This window comes from Drepanopeziza brunnea, assembly GCF_022702325.1.
Source record: "Drepanopeziza brunnea f. sp. 'multigermtubi' strain 214-2 chromosome Unknown ctg3, whole genome shotgun sequence".
Classification (NCBI taxonomy): Eukaryota; Fungi; Ascomycota; class Leotiomycetes; order Helotiales; family Drepanopezizaceae; genus Drepanopeziza; species Drepanopeziza brunnea.
In genome coordinates, this window is record NW_027094066.1 from 1,646,763 (window position 1) to 1,660,681 (window position 13,919).

Consider the following 13,919-nt stretch of genomic DNA (forward strand, 5'->3'; position numbering starts at 1 on the left):
TCGGCCTTTCCATCTTCTTCGCCAAATCTAATCCCGTCATGCGAGCTATCTACGCCAACGTTCGCGGCGTCTCATCCACTCTTCGCTTCGATTGCTATATTATTTATCATGGTCAGCTTATCGTTTTCGCTCTACCACATTATCCAACAAGCCCTTTTCGAACGCATGACAGCGGAGGAAAAGTACTCGATTAGTCTTCGAAAGCTAGCAGTAGACATGAAGCCAGTCATTCGTGAAGGCGAAGCGAGGCCAGAAGTCTATGAGGAAATGAAGATAAAAGATGGACTCGGAACGCAAAGTCATCTGCTATTCTTAATGCGACATATCGATTCGATAAGCGAGGATGGGACCTTGCCCCCGTTCGATGTCTTTTGGGATGATTGTCTCTACGATCAAAAAATGCCTGAAGTTGTCATGGGTACAGATTGGGGACTTGCGAGAGCAGTAAGACGACGAGTAGAGGAGGAGGGGATAGAAAGGAACGCGACGAGTTCTCAAGGAGAGGTTAAGAGCGCTGGCGCTGGCGCTGACACTGAGGATGAGGATGAGGATGAGGATGAAGGCGAGGATGAGGATTGGGTTGATATTCAGGTTGAGGTTGAGGTCGGGGTTGAGGTTGAGGATTGGGTTGATACTTAGCTTTAGCCTGAGCTTGAGCTTGAGCTTGAGCTTGAGGTTAAGAAAGGTACCTGTCACCTGCCACCGGGTCTATCGAAGTTCGTACCCTCTGCTCCTTCCTTCCTTCCTTCCTTCCTTTCCAGCTCGTCGCTCGCTCCTGACGACCAATTCGCCAGAAGGCAGGTGCAACTAGCGCGTACCGCCACCACTTCTCGCTTCTCTGCCACGCTAGTGGTTTTCCCCTTCTATATCTTCTTGTCTCTTCTTTTCTTCTCTCTCTCTCTCTTCTCCTTTCTACTTCAGCGGGCAACGACAACGACAACGACAACGATGACTACTGGTGTTTACAGTCGCGTCGAACGCTGGATACTCTAAGTTATGCTTTGTGTAAGTGATATTCCGCTGTACTGACCTATTCAAGGTTGAGGAGGCGGGACTAATACTATAAAGCCACCAAGCCATCCTCGAAATCCTTTTGGTCGATTTTTTCGGCATCCAGGCAATCACCAGGTTCGGCAGGGTGGACCATAGCACCAGCGATACGGGCACACCGGCACCGCCGGTTGTTACCCTGGCCGTACAGCTTGTAAGGGATTTGAGGGACAACTGAGGGTATGTGCAGCAAAAGGTCACCATCGCCTTTATCGTAGAAGGAAAGAAGGGATGTAATTTCTAGATGTCGAAAATAGAATGGTCGTTATAGTCACCCTCTATATGTTGAAGCCCGTCCACATTACACCCTCATTCGCTTGCTGATCCAATAACCCCTCCATTATATCGAGAAAAAACAAATAGACTCTCCATCTTGGGCATCTAATCTGCAAACCAATGTCAATAAAGCTAAGCGAGCTGATGCCAAAACAGACTCGCTGTTTGAACTATTCAGAACCCACATGGATGTAGCCGGTAGGAGTGAGTCTAATAGTTTATTAAAGCGATAGAGTAGCTCAATATTAACAATCTTGAATCTATATACATTACCAACTTCGCTTATACACTATACTACACACTATGCTACGTCAAGTCAACCCATCCTCTAAAAACCTTCCCAGCGGCGTGTAACACTACCTCTCAATTTGACCCACCCACCCTACAGAGCCTTCGGTTTCCTTACAAACACGTTTTGCGACCATCCATCCTCCCCCACCATCTCCACTCGGACCAGCTCGTAGTTCCCCAGTCGCGGAAGGATCTTCGCCCAGAAGAGCCAATAGACGGCGCCGACGAAGAAGATGCCCACGGCGACGACGCAGTGCAGCCAGTACGGCAGGCTCTTGTACACGTTCTGGCCCGCGTCGGGTGGGACGAACGGGGCCAGGACGAGGAACAGGTTCGACAGCAGGAAGAAGAACGTGATGGGGAGCGTGGCCCGGAAGGGCGGGGCCCACTGCGGCGGGTTGCGGCCCTCGGAATAGGGCTTGAGATACAGCCGGATGAGAGCGATGGACACGAAAACGTTGATGACGGAGACAGGGTACGAGATGACGCTGCGGGTGGACTCAGGGTCAGTAGAGAGTTCAGGAGCTGCGGGACGGGAGGACACGTACTTGAGGATGAAGTTGTATGCGTCTCCGGGAGGAGGAGCCAGCATGATGCTCACAGACACCAACCAGTGCTCGAACAGCCCGGCCAAGGGGGCGTTGAAAGGCTTGTTGCTGGCGAAGAATTTTGAGAATGGAAGGATACCCTCGCGACCGATTTCCTGCACCACTGGCCGGGTCGTTAGCATGTCTTGCGTGGCTTGACTGGGAAGTGGAACTTACACCTCCCCTGGCAAAAAATGAGCGCTAGCACATTTCCAAATGCCGAGAGCGCAACGAACACGGACAAGGCGCGTTCCGCCTGCTCGCCCATGACGTTCCGGAAGAACGAAGCGGCCAAGATGCGGCCGGAGCTCACGATTTCGGCCTTGGGCACGGCGGCGAAATAAGCGATGTTGACGAACATATACAAGACCGAGACGAGGCCGAGGGCCGTCGGGAGGGCGAGTTTGAGCGTCTTGACTGGGTTCTTGGTTTCGGAGAGGGCGTAGTTTGCGTTGCTGTAGCCGCTCAGACTCCAGATGACGTTGTACAGTGCCGTGACGATGCCATACGCGCTGGCAGTGGTGCCCTCAAAGGCGTTCGTGAAGTTGTCCGGCTTCTCATCGATCTTCAGATGGCCAGCGAGTGCAACGAAGCCCGCCACGACAATCAGCAGCAGGATACCCAACTTGATGCATCCCAGCAGGTTCTGCAGCCGCACGCCCCATTTCAATGCACACCCGTGGATGAGAAAGGCGGAAGTCACACACGCCACTCCGACGCCTCTCTGATTCCACCTGTCCACTTCCACACCGGCCGCGTGCAGGATATACTCTCCGAACACGACCGAGTTGCTACCGGCCCAGCCCAGCAGCATCACATTGCTGGCGTACATGGCCGTCACCAGGAACCGGGGCCGCGTGAACACATACTCCAGGTAGTTCTTCTCGCCTCCGTTCCGGGGCATCCCAGTGCCGAACTCGAGGAAGACGAAAGCGCCGGCGAAGGCGATGACGATGCCGACGACCCAGATGAGGAGCGAGAGGCCTACGGAGCCGGAGAGCGCGACGATGCTGGACGGGGTGGCGAAGATGCCGGTGCCGACCATGCGGTTGAAGATGAGGAAGACGGCCGACCAGAAGCCGAGCTGGCGACGGTCGGCGCTGGTGATGTAGTGATCGCCCTCTGGGAGATGGATGTCAGTGCTGTTTCCATCTGAGTAGAAAACCACTGGGATCTTGTCACTTGGGAATGTACCAATATCGCCGCCAACGACGAGTGGATCATCTTTGCTAGCCGAGGCGATACTCCCTCGGCTGTATGTTCCTCCGCTTGTATTGGCATTCCTTTGTGCTGTGTCGGCCATCTCGAAAGATGTCGTTGAAGATCAGATAAATAATAATAAAAATCGCCGAAAACAAAGCGGTATTGAAATGTAACAATTTTTTTTAAAAAAAACCCCCCAGATTTCTCTCTTTGATATACAATTTTCTGAATCCCCCAAAAATACCACGCAAATTGCGTGATCGAACTAGATCGTCCCGACCCAAATGATGGTGCGCTTCAATGACGGTTGGTGCTGGAGAAAAGAGAATAGTAATCGAACTACGGGTTCTTCCCGTCGCACCGCGCCAACGCCGGTATTTATTCATTTTCCACGTTAAGAAATGGCGATGTCAAAAGAAAGATGGCGATACCACAAGGGAGATGTTCGCCATCCACGCCGCATGGTCTTGAACAAAAAAAGCTTCCTGTTGCTCGACGCTGTTACGTACCGGTATTTGGTTGTTCTATTTACGGATTGGTCCGAAGAGGGATTGCTCGGTTGAAATGGCGTGCCAGGGACGTGGACGGAGAGACCGATGGCTTTGGCCGCTTTGTAAGTCGTAGCGCTGGTTCGAATCGATAGCGGGTATGGATAAAGTCGAGTCTAATCTGTTTAGACGGTGGTCATCTCTTCCCTTCTGTGTAAATTCTGTGCAGCAGCATGGTGAGTCGAAGAGGAGACCGGCCGCTTGGCAACGGGGTGGAAGGATTCAACGCAAGGAGGTGAAAAAGTGAGTGGGGAGTAGAATAATTGGGGGTGTACATTAACGAAGAGGGTTATTGTGGAGGATGGGCAGGTGGGCAGATGGAAGAATTGATGGACTGATGTGAGGTAGAATAGAACAGAGTGTGAGTACAATGAGTGCCTAATCTTCTGCTTGATAGTCGTCGGCCACGACTCCGTGACTGAGGAACTGACTGGCAATGCGATTGCACGGGGAAAGCCTCTTTCGGTTCCGGCCAGGACTTGAAATACCCTCGATTCAACATGCTTCAATTCAATGTGTTGATCCAGGAATTCTCAGGCCAGTATTGGCGGTCGGCGGTCCGGACATCACGGCGCGATCGGTCATCCTTTCAACAACCTCACTCCCTTCTCACATCCTCGCTCCCTTCTCGCAGCCTCACTCCCTTCTCGCAACCCACTTTCCAATCCCAGGGTGACCATCTCCATTCAACACGGTTGTGTGATCGATTCCATTCCATTCAGTGCTTCTCGGTGCATTCAGTGCCTCTCGCTACATCCAGACTCGAACATGCCCCCCCAAACTCCGTAGATATACCTGCTGCCCATCCAAGATCAAAAACTGAAGTCGATACGTATGTAACGCCCTCCATGCTATGCACCGTGCCCCGATTACGTGGTATCAATCTCTCAGCCAAGCTCTCCGTTTCTCCTCTTTCTTCGCCCGGCGCTTTTCCTTGAACTGCTTCAACTCCGTTTTGGACAGCTTCTTCCCGCTGCGCTCGGCCTTCAGACTGCGGCCATCGTGGCTGTTGGCTGCGGCGTCGACGTCGAAGAATGCGTTCATCTGCCGCTTGCTCTTGTTCTCATCATTGAAGTTGTCGGGCGTCAAATCCGCAACTTGATATCTCCCCGTGAACCGATTGAAAGCAGCCGTGGCAGCGTACGACGCGGTAGGGTCGCCGGCTTGTGTGAGGCTCTGCGCAGTGGGCTGTTCCGGCTGCGCGTACCAGGCTGTCGGATCGTAGTCACCGTGAATCGCGGGATTGTAGCCTGTCGTCGTCGGCGGACTCGAAGCAGGAAGGTCTGTAGCAGGTAGGGGAACATCAACGCCCGGAGGACCCGGTTGCGCAACAGCCGCGTCGTCGGGAACTCGAGGATTCGTCCACTGCGTGGCGCCCGTGAAGCGATTGTAGAAGTAGAAGGCTTGCGCCGTCTCTTCCCACACCGGCGCCCATCCGTCGTCTTGCTCCGTCGGGCCTGGTGGGGGTTCTGCGGGGAGGGGCGGGACGTCTTCGTTGGGGAGAGGAGGGCCTTCTTGCGGTACGTCTGCGTTCGGTGTCGCATTGGGCGACCCATTCTTTCGTACCTCACCGTCACTGACCTCGCCTTCGTCCTCGCCGTCAGACTGTGAACCTGTAGATGCTGAATCCTGTCGGTCCTCCTCCGCTCTCTCTTCCCGACTATCATCTTTCGAAACGGGTGTCTTTACCTCCTCGCCCTCTGCCGCGACGGAAGCCATGTTGTGTTTCGATGATACGCCAGTACTCCGTGGTATCCAGACAAAGGAAATAGCAGAACCGGCTGTGGTGTTGTGGTACGTGAAGACAGTTGTAATCCGAAGTTGCAGTCGATTGAGAGTTAGCAGCGGATGAAAGTCGGAGACTTCATTGTAAAGATACCAAGACATAGGTCACATGATGATATCATCTGTACAGGAGACATGTCTCGAGAAAATGTACTAAAAATCTATTCCGAATACCTGGGCTGAAGACTCCACAGGAATGCGCAGGATAAAGATGGCAAGGAGCTGCAGATGGATGGTATTACAATTCTATAGCATTCTACGCTATTTACTAGCCGTAAATGCACCCTCCGCTCTCTCAATCGCCATTTTGGCCTTCAGGATCTGGGCGTCTTCTACCACCTCCGGCTTCTGTTCCTTCAAGACTCCACCCACAATCCCCTCTACAGCCCTGACACTCTTCCTCCCCTCCTCCCTGACTTCGCCCTCCCAGAACTTCCTTGCCGTCTCCCACTTCCCCTGCATCCTCCTCAGGCCCCAAACGATGCCAACCGCTGCGACACCGCCAGCTTCGTAGAGTGTAGTCGTGATGGAAGAGATGTACATCAATCCAGCGAACGCTGAGAAGAGAGATGACGTGGTGAGAGTTTGGAAGACCAATTTCTGGGCTAGTGCTTGCAGAGCAGGAACTGTCTCTTGTGCAAGATAGGCCCGGGCTACTGGGATCTGGAGAGGCCAGGGTCGGTCTCGAATCTTGCTCGGCATCGTATCCTTTGCTGGCCGGACAAGATCTCGCATCTTGGGGGGTGGAGATGCAGAGCCTAGTGTTGGCTCGACAGCAACCTCCTCGACAGCTTTGTATGCCCAGTTCTTGGGGCTCGCCTCCGTGTGCCTGAAGATGCCCGCTTGTGCAATGCACCCAGCGACAAAGATGATTTCCTTCTCGGCGTTGGTGAGGAAACGCTGATTCAGGATATCGGTTGATATCATGGAGACGTCGTCGACCCGCCAAAATAACTTCCACCACCCGAGCTTACGCCACCGCTGGCCATGGAATGCAATATCGAGGTCGTCTCTTAGCTCTGTGTGTGCGTTCTCCGCCCACCTGGAGAGTTCTTTTCGTAGAGCCGCCAGACGTGGTGATGGTACATGCTTGGACAGTGAGGTACCCAATTGGCGGGCCTCCTCTGCCTCGACCGCCAAAGATGCACCCTTCAAAACAGATTCCACCAGTTTTCGTAACGGGGCCTTCGTTTCTCCGTTGGGGGAAGCAGTCCCCGATTTAACCCACTCCAGGATTTCGGGGATACCGCTTGCGAACCAATTCTTCTCGTACAGAAGCGCATTTTCGACGCTTTGCCTAAATGACCGCAGAGCCTCGGAACCCAACGAGATATCCACCACCTGAAATGGGAGTGAGGCATGATTTGAAACGGGCAGATCCACCGTACTGGCAATGATCTCTCGATCAATATCAACAGGATAGTTCAGCACCGAAGCCACGCCCACAATCCCCTCCGACACAACCAACGACTTGTGCACAGGCGTAGTCACCGGCGTGTATCTCCCCGTACCCGAAGTTGGAATCTCCATGGTAGGAACCAACACAGCCTCCGCAAAGCCTGCCTCTCCGCTGCCTCTGGTAGGTGGGTCCATCTCCATCACCAGGATCTCCAGCTTGTGCCCATTGAGTGTCGGCGACGAGACATGTATCTCCTGTACCAATCTATTGCCCTGGAAGCTTGCGTCTGCGCCATCCTGTCCGACTTTCATGAATATCGGCCGGCCGCCGTGGTCACTGAGAAGGATCCGCTCCCATTCTTCTTCCGTCTTTAATGGATCTGCGACAAGTAGCCGTAGAAGCTCCTTCGCTTTCTGTAGCGATGTGCCTCCATCTGCGATGCCCAGTATCGCGATCCGGATTGTCTCTTGTCCTGCGCTTTGCTCTAGCCCTCGAAGGGCGAGCCGTAGCTTTGATACATTGACGTAGGGCGCGGCGTGTTTCTCGAGGTCACGGAGGGCTTCCTGGAGCTCCAGTCGAAGAGATTTAGACGAGGTACTCGAGGACTGATCAATTGATGTGGCGCTGGACTGCTGCCGAGCTTGAATGCGAGCACTCGCGTGTTGTACCCGAGGCCGTCTCGCTGGGCGTGGCAATGTCCTGGAGGCAGAGCATATTAGACATATTTGCTGCTTCCTGGGAGTAGCAGACGGTCGGTATAGATGCAATTGCCCAACTGCAGCCCGGGCGTGTCGCGGAGACATGGTGATGCTCCGAGAACAGAATATTTGGAATGGTGGACCTTGGATTAAGCTATTTGCTAGCGGCCCCGGATTTTCAGGCACGAATATCAACAACATCCGTCTGCTTTGCTCATATGAAGTATTCATTTCCATTTTATTTGAGATAGTCTGGCTTCACTACAATATACCCAAAGCATCATGTTATCTTTGATTGCCCCTTACTCTACTCTTTACTCAAACCCATCCCCCCAAATGCCCTATCCAGCTCATCCCCCACCCCGTTCTTCTCCACCACCGGCGCATTTCGTAGGCCTGATGCCTCAGCACTTGACACATCAACATCCATCAGATTCCCCTGCTCCTCTCCTGACCCGCCGGTAGGTTTTCTCTCGGGCTCCAGGATCCTCGAGTCGCTGTCCAGCCATCCCGGCGCCACTCTCCTCTTCTCCGCCAGGTCCCTTGCGGCAATATACTCTTCCCATTGCCTCAACTCCCGGTCAGCATCGTCTTGGACCTTCTGGATGTATGCCTGCAGAGCCTTGCATGAGGCGACAATCTCGTCTGGATGGGCTGCATGGCCGGAGGAAGAGACGACGTATTGGGCCTTGTCTTCGCCGGAGGGAGGTCCAGTGGATGCCGGGGGGAGGGAAGATGGGAGAGTCTGGTAGGTGTATGGGAGGCTTGTTGCTGCCGGGAGAGAGACGAATGGGGAGACGGTCAAGGGCACCTGTGCCAGCAGCGGGTGGGTTCCTGGGTGTTTGTTAGATAGATGCTTGGGGGTGAAGGGGGATAGTTAACTCACGGTTGTCATGCATGATGGGTGTTCTCTGTTGGAAGTTTTTAGGAAAGGAAGCTGAGTTCAGTCTGGGAAGCAATATAAACCGTAGAGCCCAAGGGTGCAATGCCTGTCTCTACGCCTGTCGTCTGTCTGTTCCGTCTGCCTCTCTGCTTTCTCTGCTTGCTCTGTTTCTCTTGCTTTGCTTATCCCGCTGTGCTTATCCCACTCTGCTTATCCCGTCTTGCTTATCCCGCTCTCCTTATCCCGCTCTGCTTATCCCGCTCTGCCTCTCTTGTGTGGCGTTACACAGCAGTTCGGTAATTCTAAGGACATTCCCGAATTATCGGGCCCATCACTCGTCAATAACAACTGATTGCTGTTGATTTGGTCGTCAGATCGTCTCGGTAGGTGGTGAAGTTGTTCATTCACTTGTGCCTTTTGTTGTTTTGTTGCCAGTTCCAATGCTAGGATATTTTTTCCTACGCTATCTTCCGCCTTCCGCCCCGCCCCGTCCCGCCCCGCTGCCTGTCCCATCCCGCCGCTTGTCCCACCATAGCCAAGCCTACGCTAGTCGAGCTTAGATCCACTTCATCCCCGAGCCTCACTGGTCATCGTCCCGCTCAACTCAATATCCAACTCAACCTCGACCTCACGCCACCTAACCGCCAACGAGAATATCACCAGTTTCACCCTCGTCGCCGCCGACCTCGAGCGCTGGAGACCTCGAGCGCTGCATTCACCAAGACGAAGTCAACAACTGTCGCACTATTTTCGTGCACTGACCAAATCCATCGAGACCATCCACTGCGCATGTGCCTCACGATATCCTGCCCTGACCTGCACACAAACAAGCCCCGACCCCTGAATACAACATTCGACGACAGGACGCGTCTCTAGATCACCACACAGCTGCTGTCGAGGCTCGAGAAATAACATAACAAGTTCACCAGCGCCCGCCCGAAGCCGCAGCCATGGACGGCGAGGAGCAGCGAGGCTCGAACCTGACTGGGAGTGATCCAGCTCATCTCGATAACGCTGTAAGGGCCATCCAGACCAAGAAGCCTATCCCAACAATCGACTTCACCCTGCACACAATGGAAGATGGCTCCCAGGTCAGCACCATGGAGAGAGTCTGCAAAGGTAGTTAGCGAGCTTGTGTGCCCCTATTCCCACGACCCCGCCGACCCCTCCTATCCCACGTCACCAAAATATGTCTAACGTACCCTCTATCAGATGTGCAAGCGCCTGCGATGCACCCTCCTACCAACGAGCAATTCTTCTCCCCTCAAGATCCCTCCAAGCCCAATCTGGCCTTCTTGAAGCAACATTTCTATCGCGAAGGACGTCTGACCGAGGAGCAAGCCCTGTATATTCTCGAGGAAGGTGGCAAGATCTTGAAGCAGGAGCCCAATTTGCTGGAGATGGATGCGCCCATCACTGTCTGCGGGGATGTACATGGCCAGTACTACGATCTGATGAAGCTGTTTGAGGTCGGTGGCGACCCGGCGGAGACGAGATACCTGTTCCTTGGCGACTACGTTGATCGCGGCTACTTCAGTATCGAATGCGTGCTGTACCTATGGTCGTTGAAGATCTGGTACCCGAATACGCTGTGGCTCCTCCGTGGAAACCATGAGTGCAGACATCTGACTGATTACTTTACTTTCAAGCTCGAATGCAAGCACAAGTATTCCGAGAAGGTCTACGATGCGTGCATGGAGTCCTTCTGCGCTCTCCCTCTCGCGGCGGTGATGAACAAGCAATTCTTGTGCATTCACGGTGGCTTGAGTCCAGAACTGCATACCTTGGACGATCTCAAATCGGTAGGTACGCCCCATCCTCTGGCGACATTTGCTCACATCCCTAGATTGATCGATTCCGGGAACCCCCGACACACGGATTGATGTGCGATATCCTCTGGGCTGATCCCTTGGAAGAGTTCGGCCAGGAGAAGACGTCCGAGTACTTTGTACACAACCATGTCCGAGGCTGCTCGTACTTCTTCTCATACCCGGCCGCATGCAATTTCCTCGAGAAGAACAACCTCCTGTCCGTGATTCGCGCGCACGAGGCCCAGGATGCCGGTTACCGCATGTACAGAAAGACTCGGACGACCGGATTTCCCAGCGTCATGACCATCTTCTCCGCTCCCAACTACCTCGATGTGTACAACAACAAAGCCGCCGTCCTCAAGTACGAGAACAATGTCATGAACATCCGACAGTTCAACTGCACCCCTCATCCGTACTGGCTTCCCAACTTCATGGACGTGTTCACGTGGTCTCTGCCGTTCGTCGGAGAGAAGATCACGGACATGTTGATCGCCATCTTGAGCATCTGCCCCGAGGACGAGCTTAGGGATGACGCTACACCATCCACCGTCTCCCCAGGCCCGGTGTCGCCGCCCATCAACACCTTGGACCCCGATTCGATCGAGTACAAGAGACGAGCCATCAAGAACAAGATCCTCGCCATTGGTCGTCTCTCCCGAGTCTTCCAAGTCCTGCGAGAAGAGTCCGAGAGTGTTACCGAGTTGAAGACGGCATCTGGAGGTAGGCTGCCTGCCGGTACCTTGATGCTCGGTGCGGAGGGGATCAAGAATGCCATCAGCACGTTTGAAGATGCACGCAAGGTCGACCTGCAGAACGAGAGGTTGCCACCCAGTCACGAAGAGGTCCAGAGACAGCTCGAGGAGAGTCGGGCACAGGCGTTAGAGAAAGCCAAGGAGGCGGCGGATAATGACAAGGGGCTACAGGCACTGTCCAGGCGTCTCAGCACGTAAGGCAACCCATCCTTCGCTGTGGGGACCGATGGCTGACGAAGCAGTGATCGGAAACGAGCCAAGTAGCGGGTGAGCCGCCCAGTGAGGCGTGATATCGTTGATGCGGCGGGAGCGTGATGACAGATAGTGATGATTGCGAAGCCAAATGGTTGGCCACAGATAGGCTCAGCCCCCGGTGTTTTGCGGGATGTTGGTTTGGCAATCGAAGATAATGTGATCTTGAAGTCTAGATGTTTTGAAGCACGTGTATACCCTGAACGCCAAGCCCTACAAGTCAACAATACCTCGGTGGATCCGACCGGCCGAGTCCATTCCGCCGCATCTTTTCAATCTTTGTGGTTACTGATTTGCTACTGTGTAGTCCGTTCGTATGATCATATGGAAGCTTCGCCTCTTGACTTAATCTTTGGACGTAAAGGATTTTGTACTTGGCTCTATTCTCTCAGTTCCTGGGATGTAGATGTACCGGTTGCAGAATCATTAATTGAGGATGAATAATGTAATGATCTATTGCTTATCAGTTACGCTGACGAAAGTTAGAATCCCCCTTCTGTTTGGGTGGAGGGCAAAGTAATTGAAAATTAGCGCGGCATCCAGGTAGAGGATGGAAATTTTAGAGAGGAAGCAGAAGTAGAGCCAAGCAGAGCTCCTTTGTTCCCAATTTATATTTACCTATGCTGATGTTAAAAGTTTTTTTTTTCTTTTCTTTTTTTCTTTTTTTCTTTTGCCTCTTGTAAAATGATGATTCTCGGCGCTGGTCGATTAATTGATTGGTTGATTCGATTCCTACGTATTGTAATCTGATGTAATATAATATGATACAATATAATATACTATAATATAGTGAGATGAACTTCATAGCCACGAGAAGTAAAGAAGAAAAGAAGAAAAAGAGAAGAGAAGAGAACCAAAGATCTAGCGAGATGTCCTTACGAGATACAGAGCACACCATCTCACCTCCTACCTTGTACTTGGTACCGGTAATCGTTCGACTACCCTAAACCTCATCCGAAAGAACTGACCCCACCTGACTTGCTAGCAATACCCAAGTACCGGTCGCAAATCGGCACCACCAAGGAAGGCCGGACAGCACAATCTGCCACCTTTCGTAACAGATAGTAGTCGAAGATCAACCAACTAACTATCACATCGTGATGGTTTCTGTATTGGAGGATGCAGCGTGTTGAGTTTAGTATCACCTGACTAAGTAACTAATCAAATCTTGATTGTGAATTGTTGTTCTTTTTAATTGTGATAGGTTAGAGTAGTAGAATTGGGACTTTTGATACCTACCTGCATGTGTGTGTACCGGTACTTTTCGACCTTGGGTACTGATGCGTATGGAGAGATGAGAGTTGCCGTGGAGATATTAGATAGTGGATATTAGATACTAGATACTAGATACTAGATACTAGATACTAGATACTAGATACTAGATACTAGATACTAGATACTAGATACTAGATACTAGATACTAGATAGATAGAATAAGCGAAGAACAGCGAAAAAGCGGACTTCTATACCTCTCTGAACCTAGGTACCTATCTGAACCTCGTTAGAAGGATGCGTGTGTCACTACGGTACCTACCGTAGTAACTGCTGTTGAATAACCAATACTTCTTTCGAGTGATAAACTAAGCTAGATTATTCATTTTCGATCCACAAGACCCTTTTTTACCTTCTCTTTTCTTCTCTTTCTTTTCTCAATTGAGGTTATAATTCTCACGATATTCGAAATAGAGTAATAAGAATGAGATTATTTCAGACACAGTTTCTACGCTACATCTTTACTACATTGTAATATATCCAGTCACTACAAATGAATGCATGGATGCATTTTACATTTCTTAATTCACGTTTGTGAAAGCGGAGTTTTCGAAGCACGTAAATTTTTTATTTTCTTGCTTATTTATATCGGTAGGTGGTACCTATACCGTTCGGTACTGTCCCGCCTTGCCGACTTGCGACAGCAAGTTTGGTCAATTCTTCCGAATCACATCGTAGTACTATGATAGGGTGGGTAACCGACGACTAATTAATTAAAAGAGAAAACCCCATCAAAAAACCAGAAACGCATTCACCTCTGCATCTGCATCTGCACCTGCGCCTGCGTATAGGTACCTAGGTACTACGTAAATTCCCGATTCGCGCTTCCAAGTTCTAACTAACCAACGTTACTTGTATAACGAGCGAAGTGACCGATCCGATACCGTATCACTCACGTCTTTTCGTCACCCCTCTCCCTCTCCCCCTCCCCCTTCCTTACCCCTCCCCCTTCCCCGGTCCTGAAACCCCAGTTCACTTTATCCTTCTCGGGTTCGTTCTTGTTTGGTTCGGAGGAGATGTCGGAAGCTAAGGAGGAGGAGCATGCTGGTGGGTGGTAGGTGCGCAGGCGTGTCGGCGTGTAGGCGTGTAGGCGTGTAGGCGTGTATATACCT

The 13,919-nt window shown here is 52.0% G+C and overlaps 5 protein-coding genes across 5 annotated transcripts; 1 reads left to right on the top strand and 4 right to left on the bottom strand.

Moving 5' to 3' along the window:
- Nucleotides 1-1,708: 1,708 nt before the first annotated feature.
- Nucleotides 1,709-3,507, bottom strand: L3040_002613 (uncharacterized protein; the record flags this gene model as incomplete). The annotated part of the gene is made up of 3 exons (XM_066155625.1): nucleotides 1,709-2,105; nucleotides 2,166-2,328; nucleotides 2,382-3,507. 3 exons carry the CDS (start codon nucleotides 3,505-3,507, stop codon nucleotides 1,709-1,711), a joined length of 1,686 nt encoding a protein of 561 aa, XP_066012606.1.
- Nucleotides 3,508-4,834: 1,327 nt separating this feature from the next.
- L3040_002614 (uncharacterized protein) lies at nucleotides 4,835-5,674 on the bottom strand (the record flags this gene model as incomplete). The annotated part of the gene is made up of 1 exon (XM_007290570.2): nucleotides 4,835-5,674. One exon carries the CDS (start codon nucleotides 5,672-5,674, stop codon nucleotides 4,835-4,837), a length of 840 nt encoding a protein of 279 aa, XP_007290632.1.
- A 327-nt stretch (nucleotides 5,675-6,001) lies between these two features.
- On the bottom strand, nucleotides 6,002-7,942 carry L3040_002615 (uncharacterized protein; the record flags this gene model as incomplete). The annotated part of the gene is made up of 1 exon (XM_007290569.2): nucleotides 6,002-7,942. The coding sequence occupies one exon, from the start codon at nucleotides 7,940-7,942 to the stop codon at nucleotides 6,002-6,004; it is 1,941 nt and encodes a 646-aa protein (XP_007290631.2).
- A 202-nt stretch (nucleotides 7,943-8,144) lies between these two features.
- L3040_002616 (uncharacterized protein) lies at nucleotides 8,145-8,736 on the bottom strand (the record flags this gene model as incomplete). Its single annotated transcript, XM_007290568.2, has 2 exons — nucleotides 8,145-8,671; nucleotides 8,724-8,736. The coding sequence occupies 2 exons, from the start codon at nucleotides 8,734-8,736 to the stop codon at nucleotides 8,145-8,147; spliced, it is 540 nt and encodes a 179-aa protein (XP_007290630.1).
- Nucleotides 8,737-9,670: 934 nt separating this feature from the next.
- L3040_002617 (uncharacterized protein) lies at nucleotides 9,671-11,547 on the top strand (the record flags this gene model as incomplete). Its single annotated transcript, XM_007290567.2, has 4 exons — nucleotides 9,671-9,839; nucleotides 9,933-10,522; nucleotides 10,567-11,477; nucleotides 11,526-11,547. The coding sequence occupies 4 exons, from the start codon at nucleotides 9,671-9,673 to the stop codon at nucleotides 11,545-11,547; spliced, it is 1,692 nt and encodes a 563-aa protein (XP_007290629.1).
- Nucleotides 11,548-13,919: the final 2,372 nt, after the last annotated feature.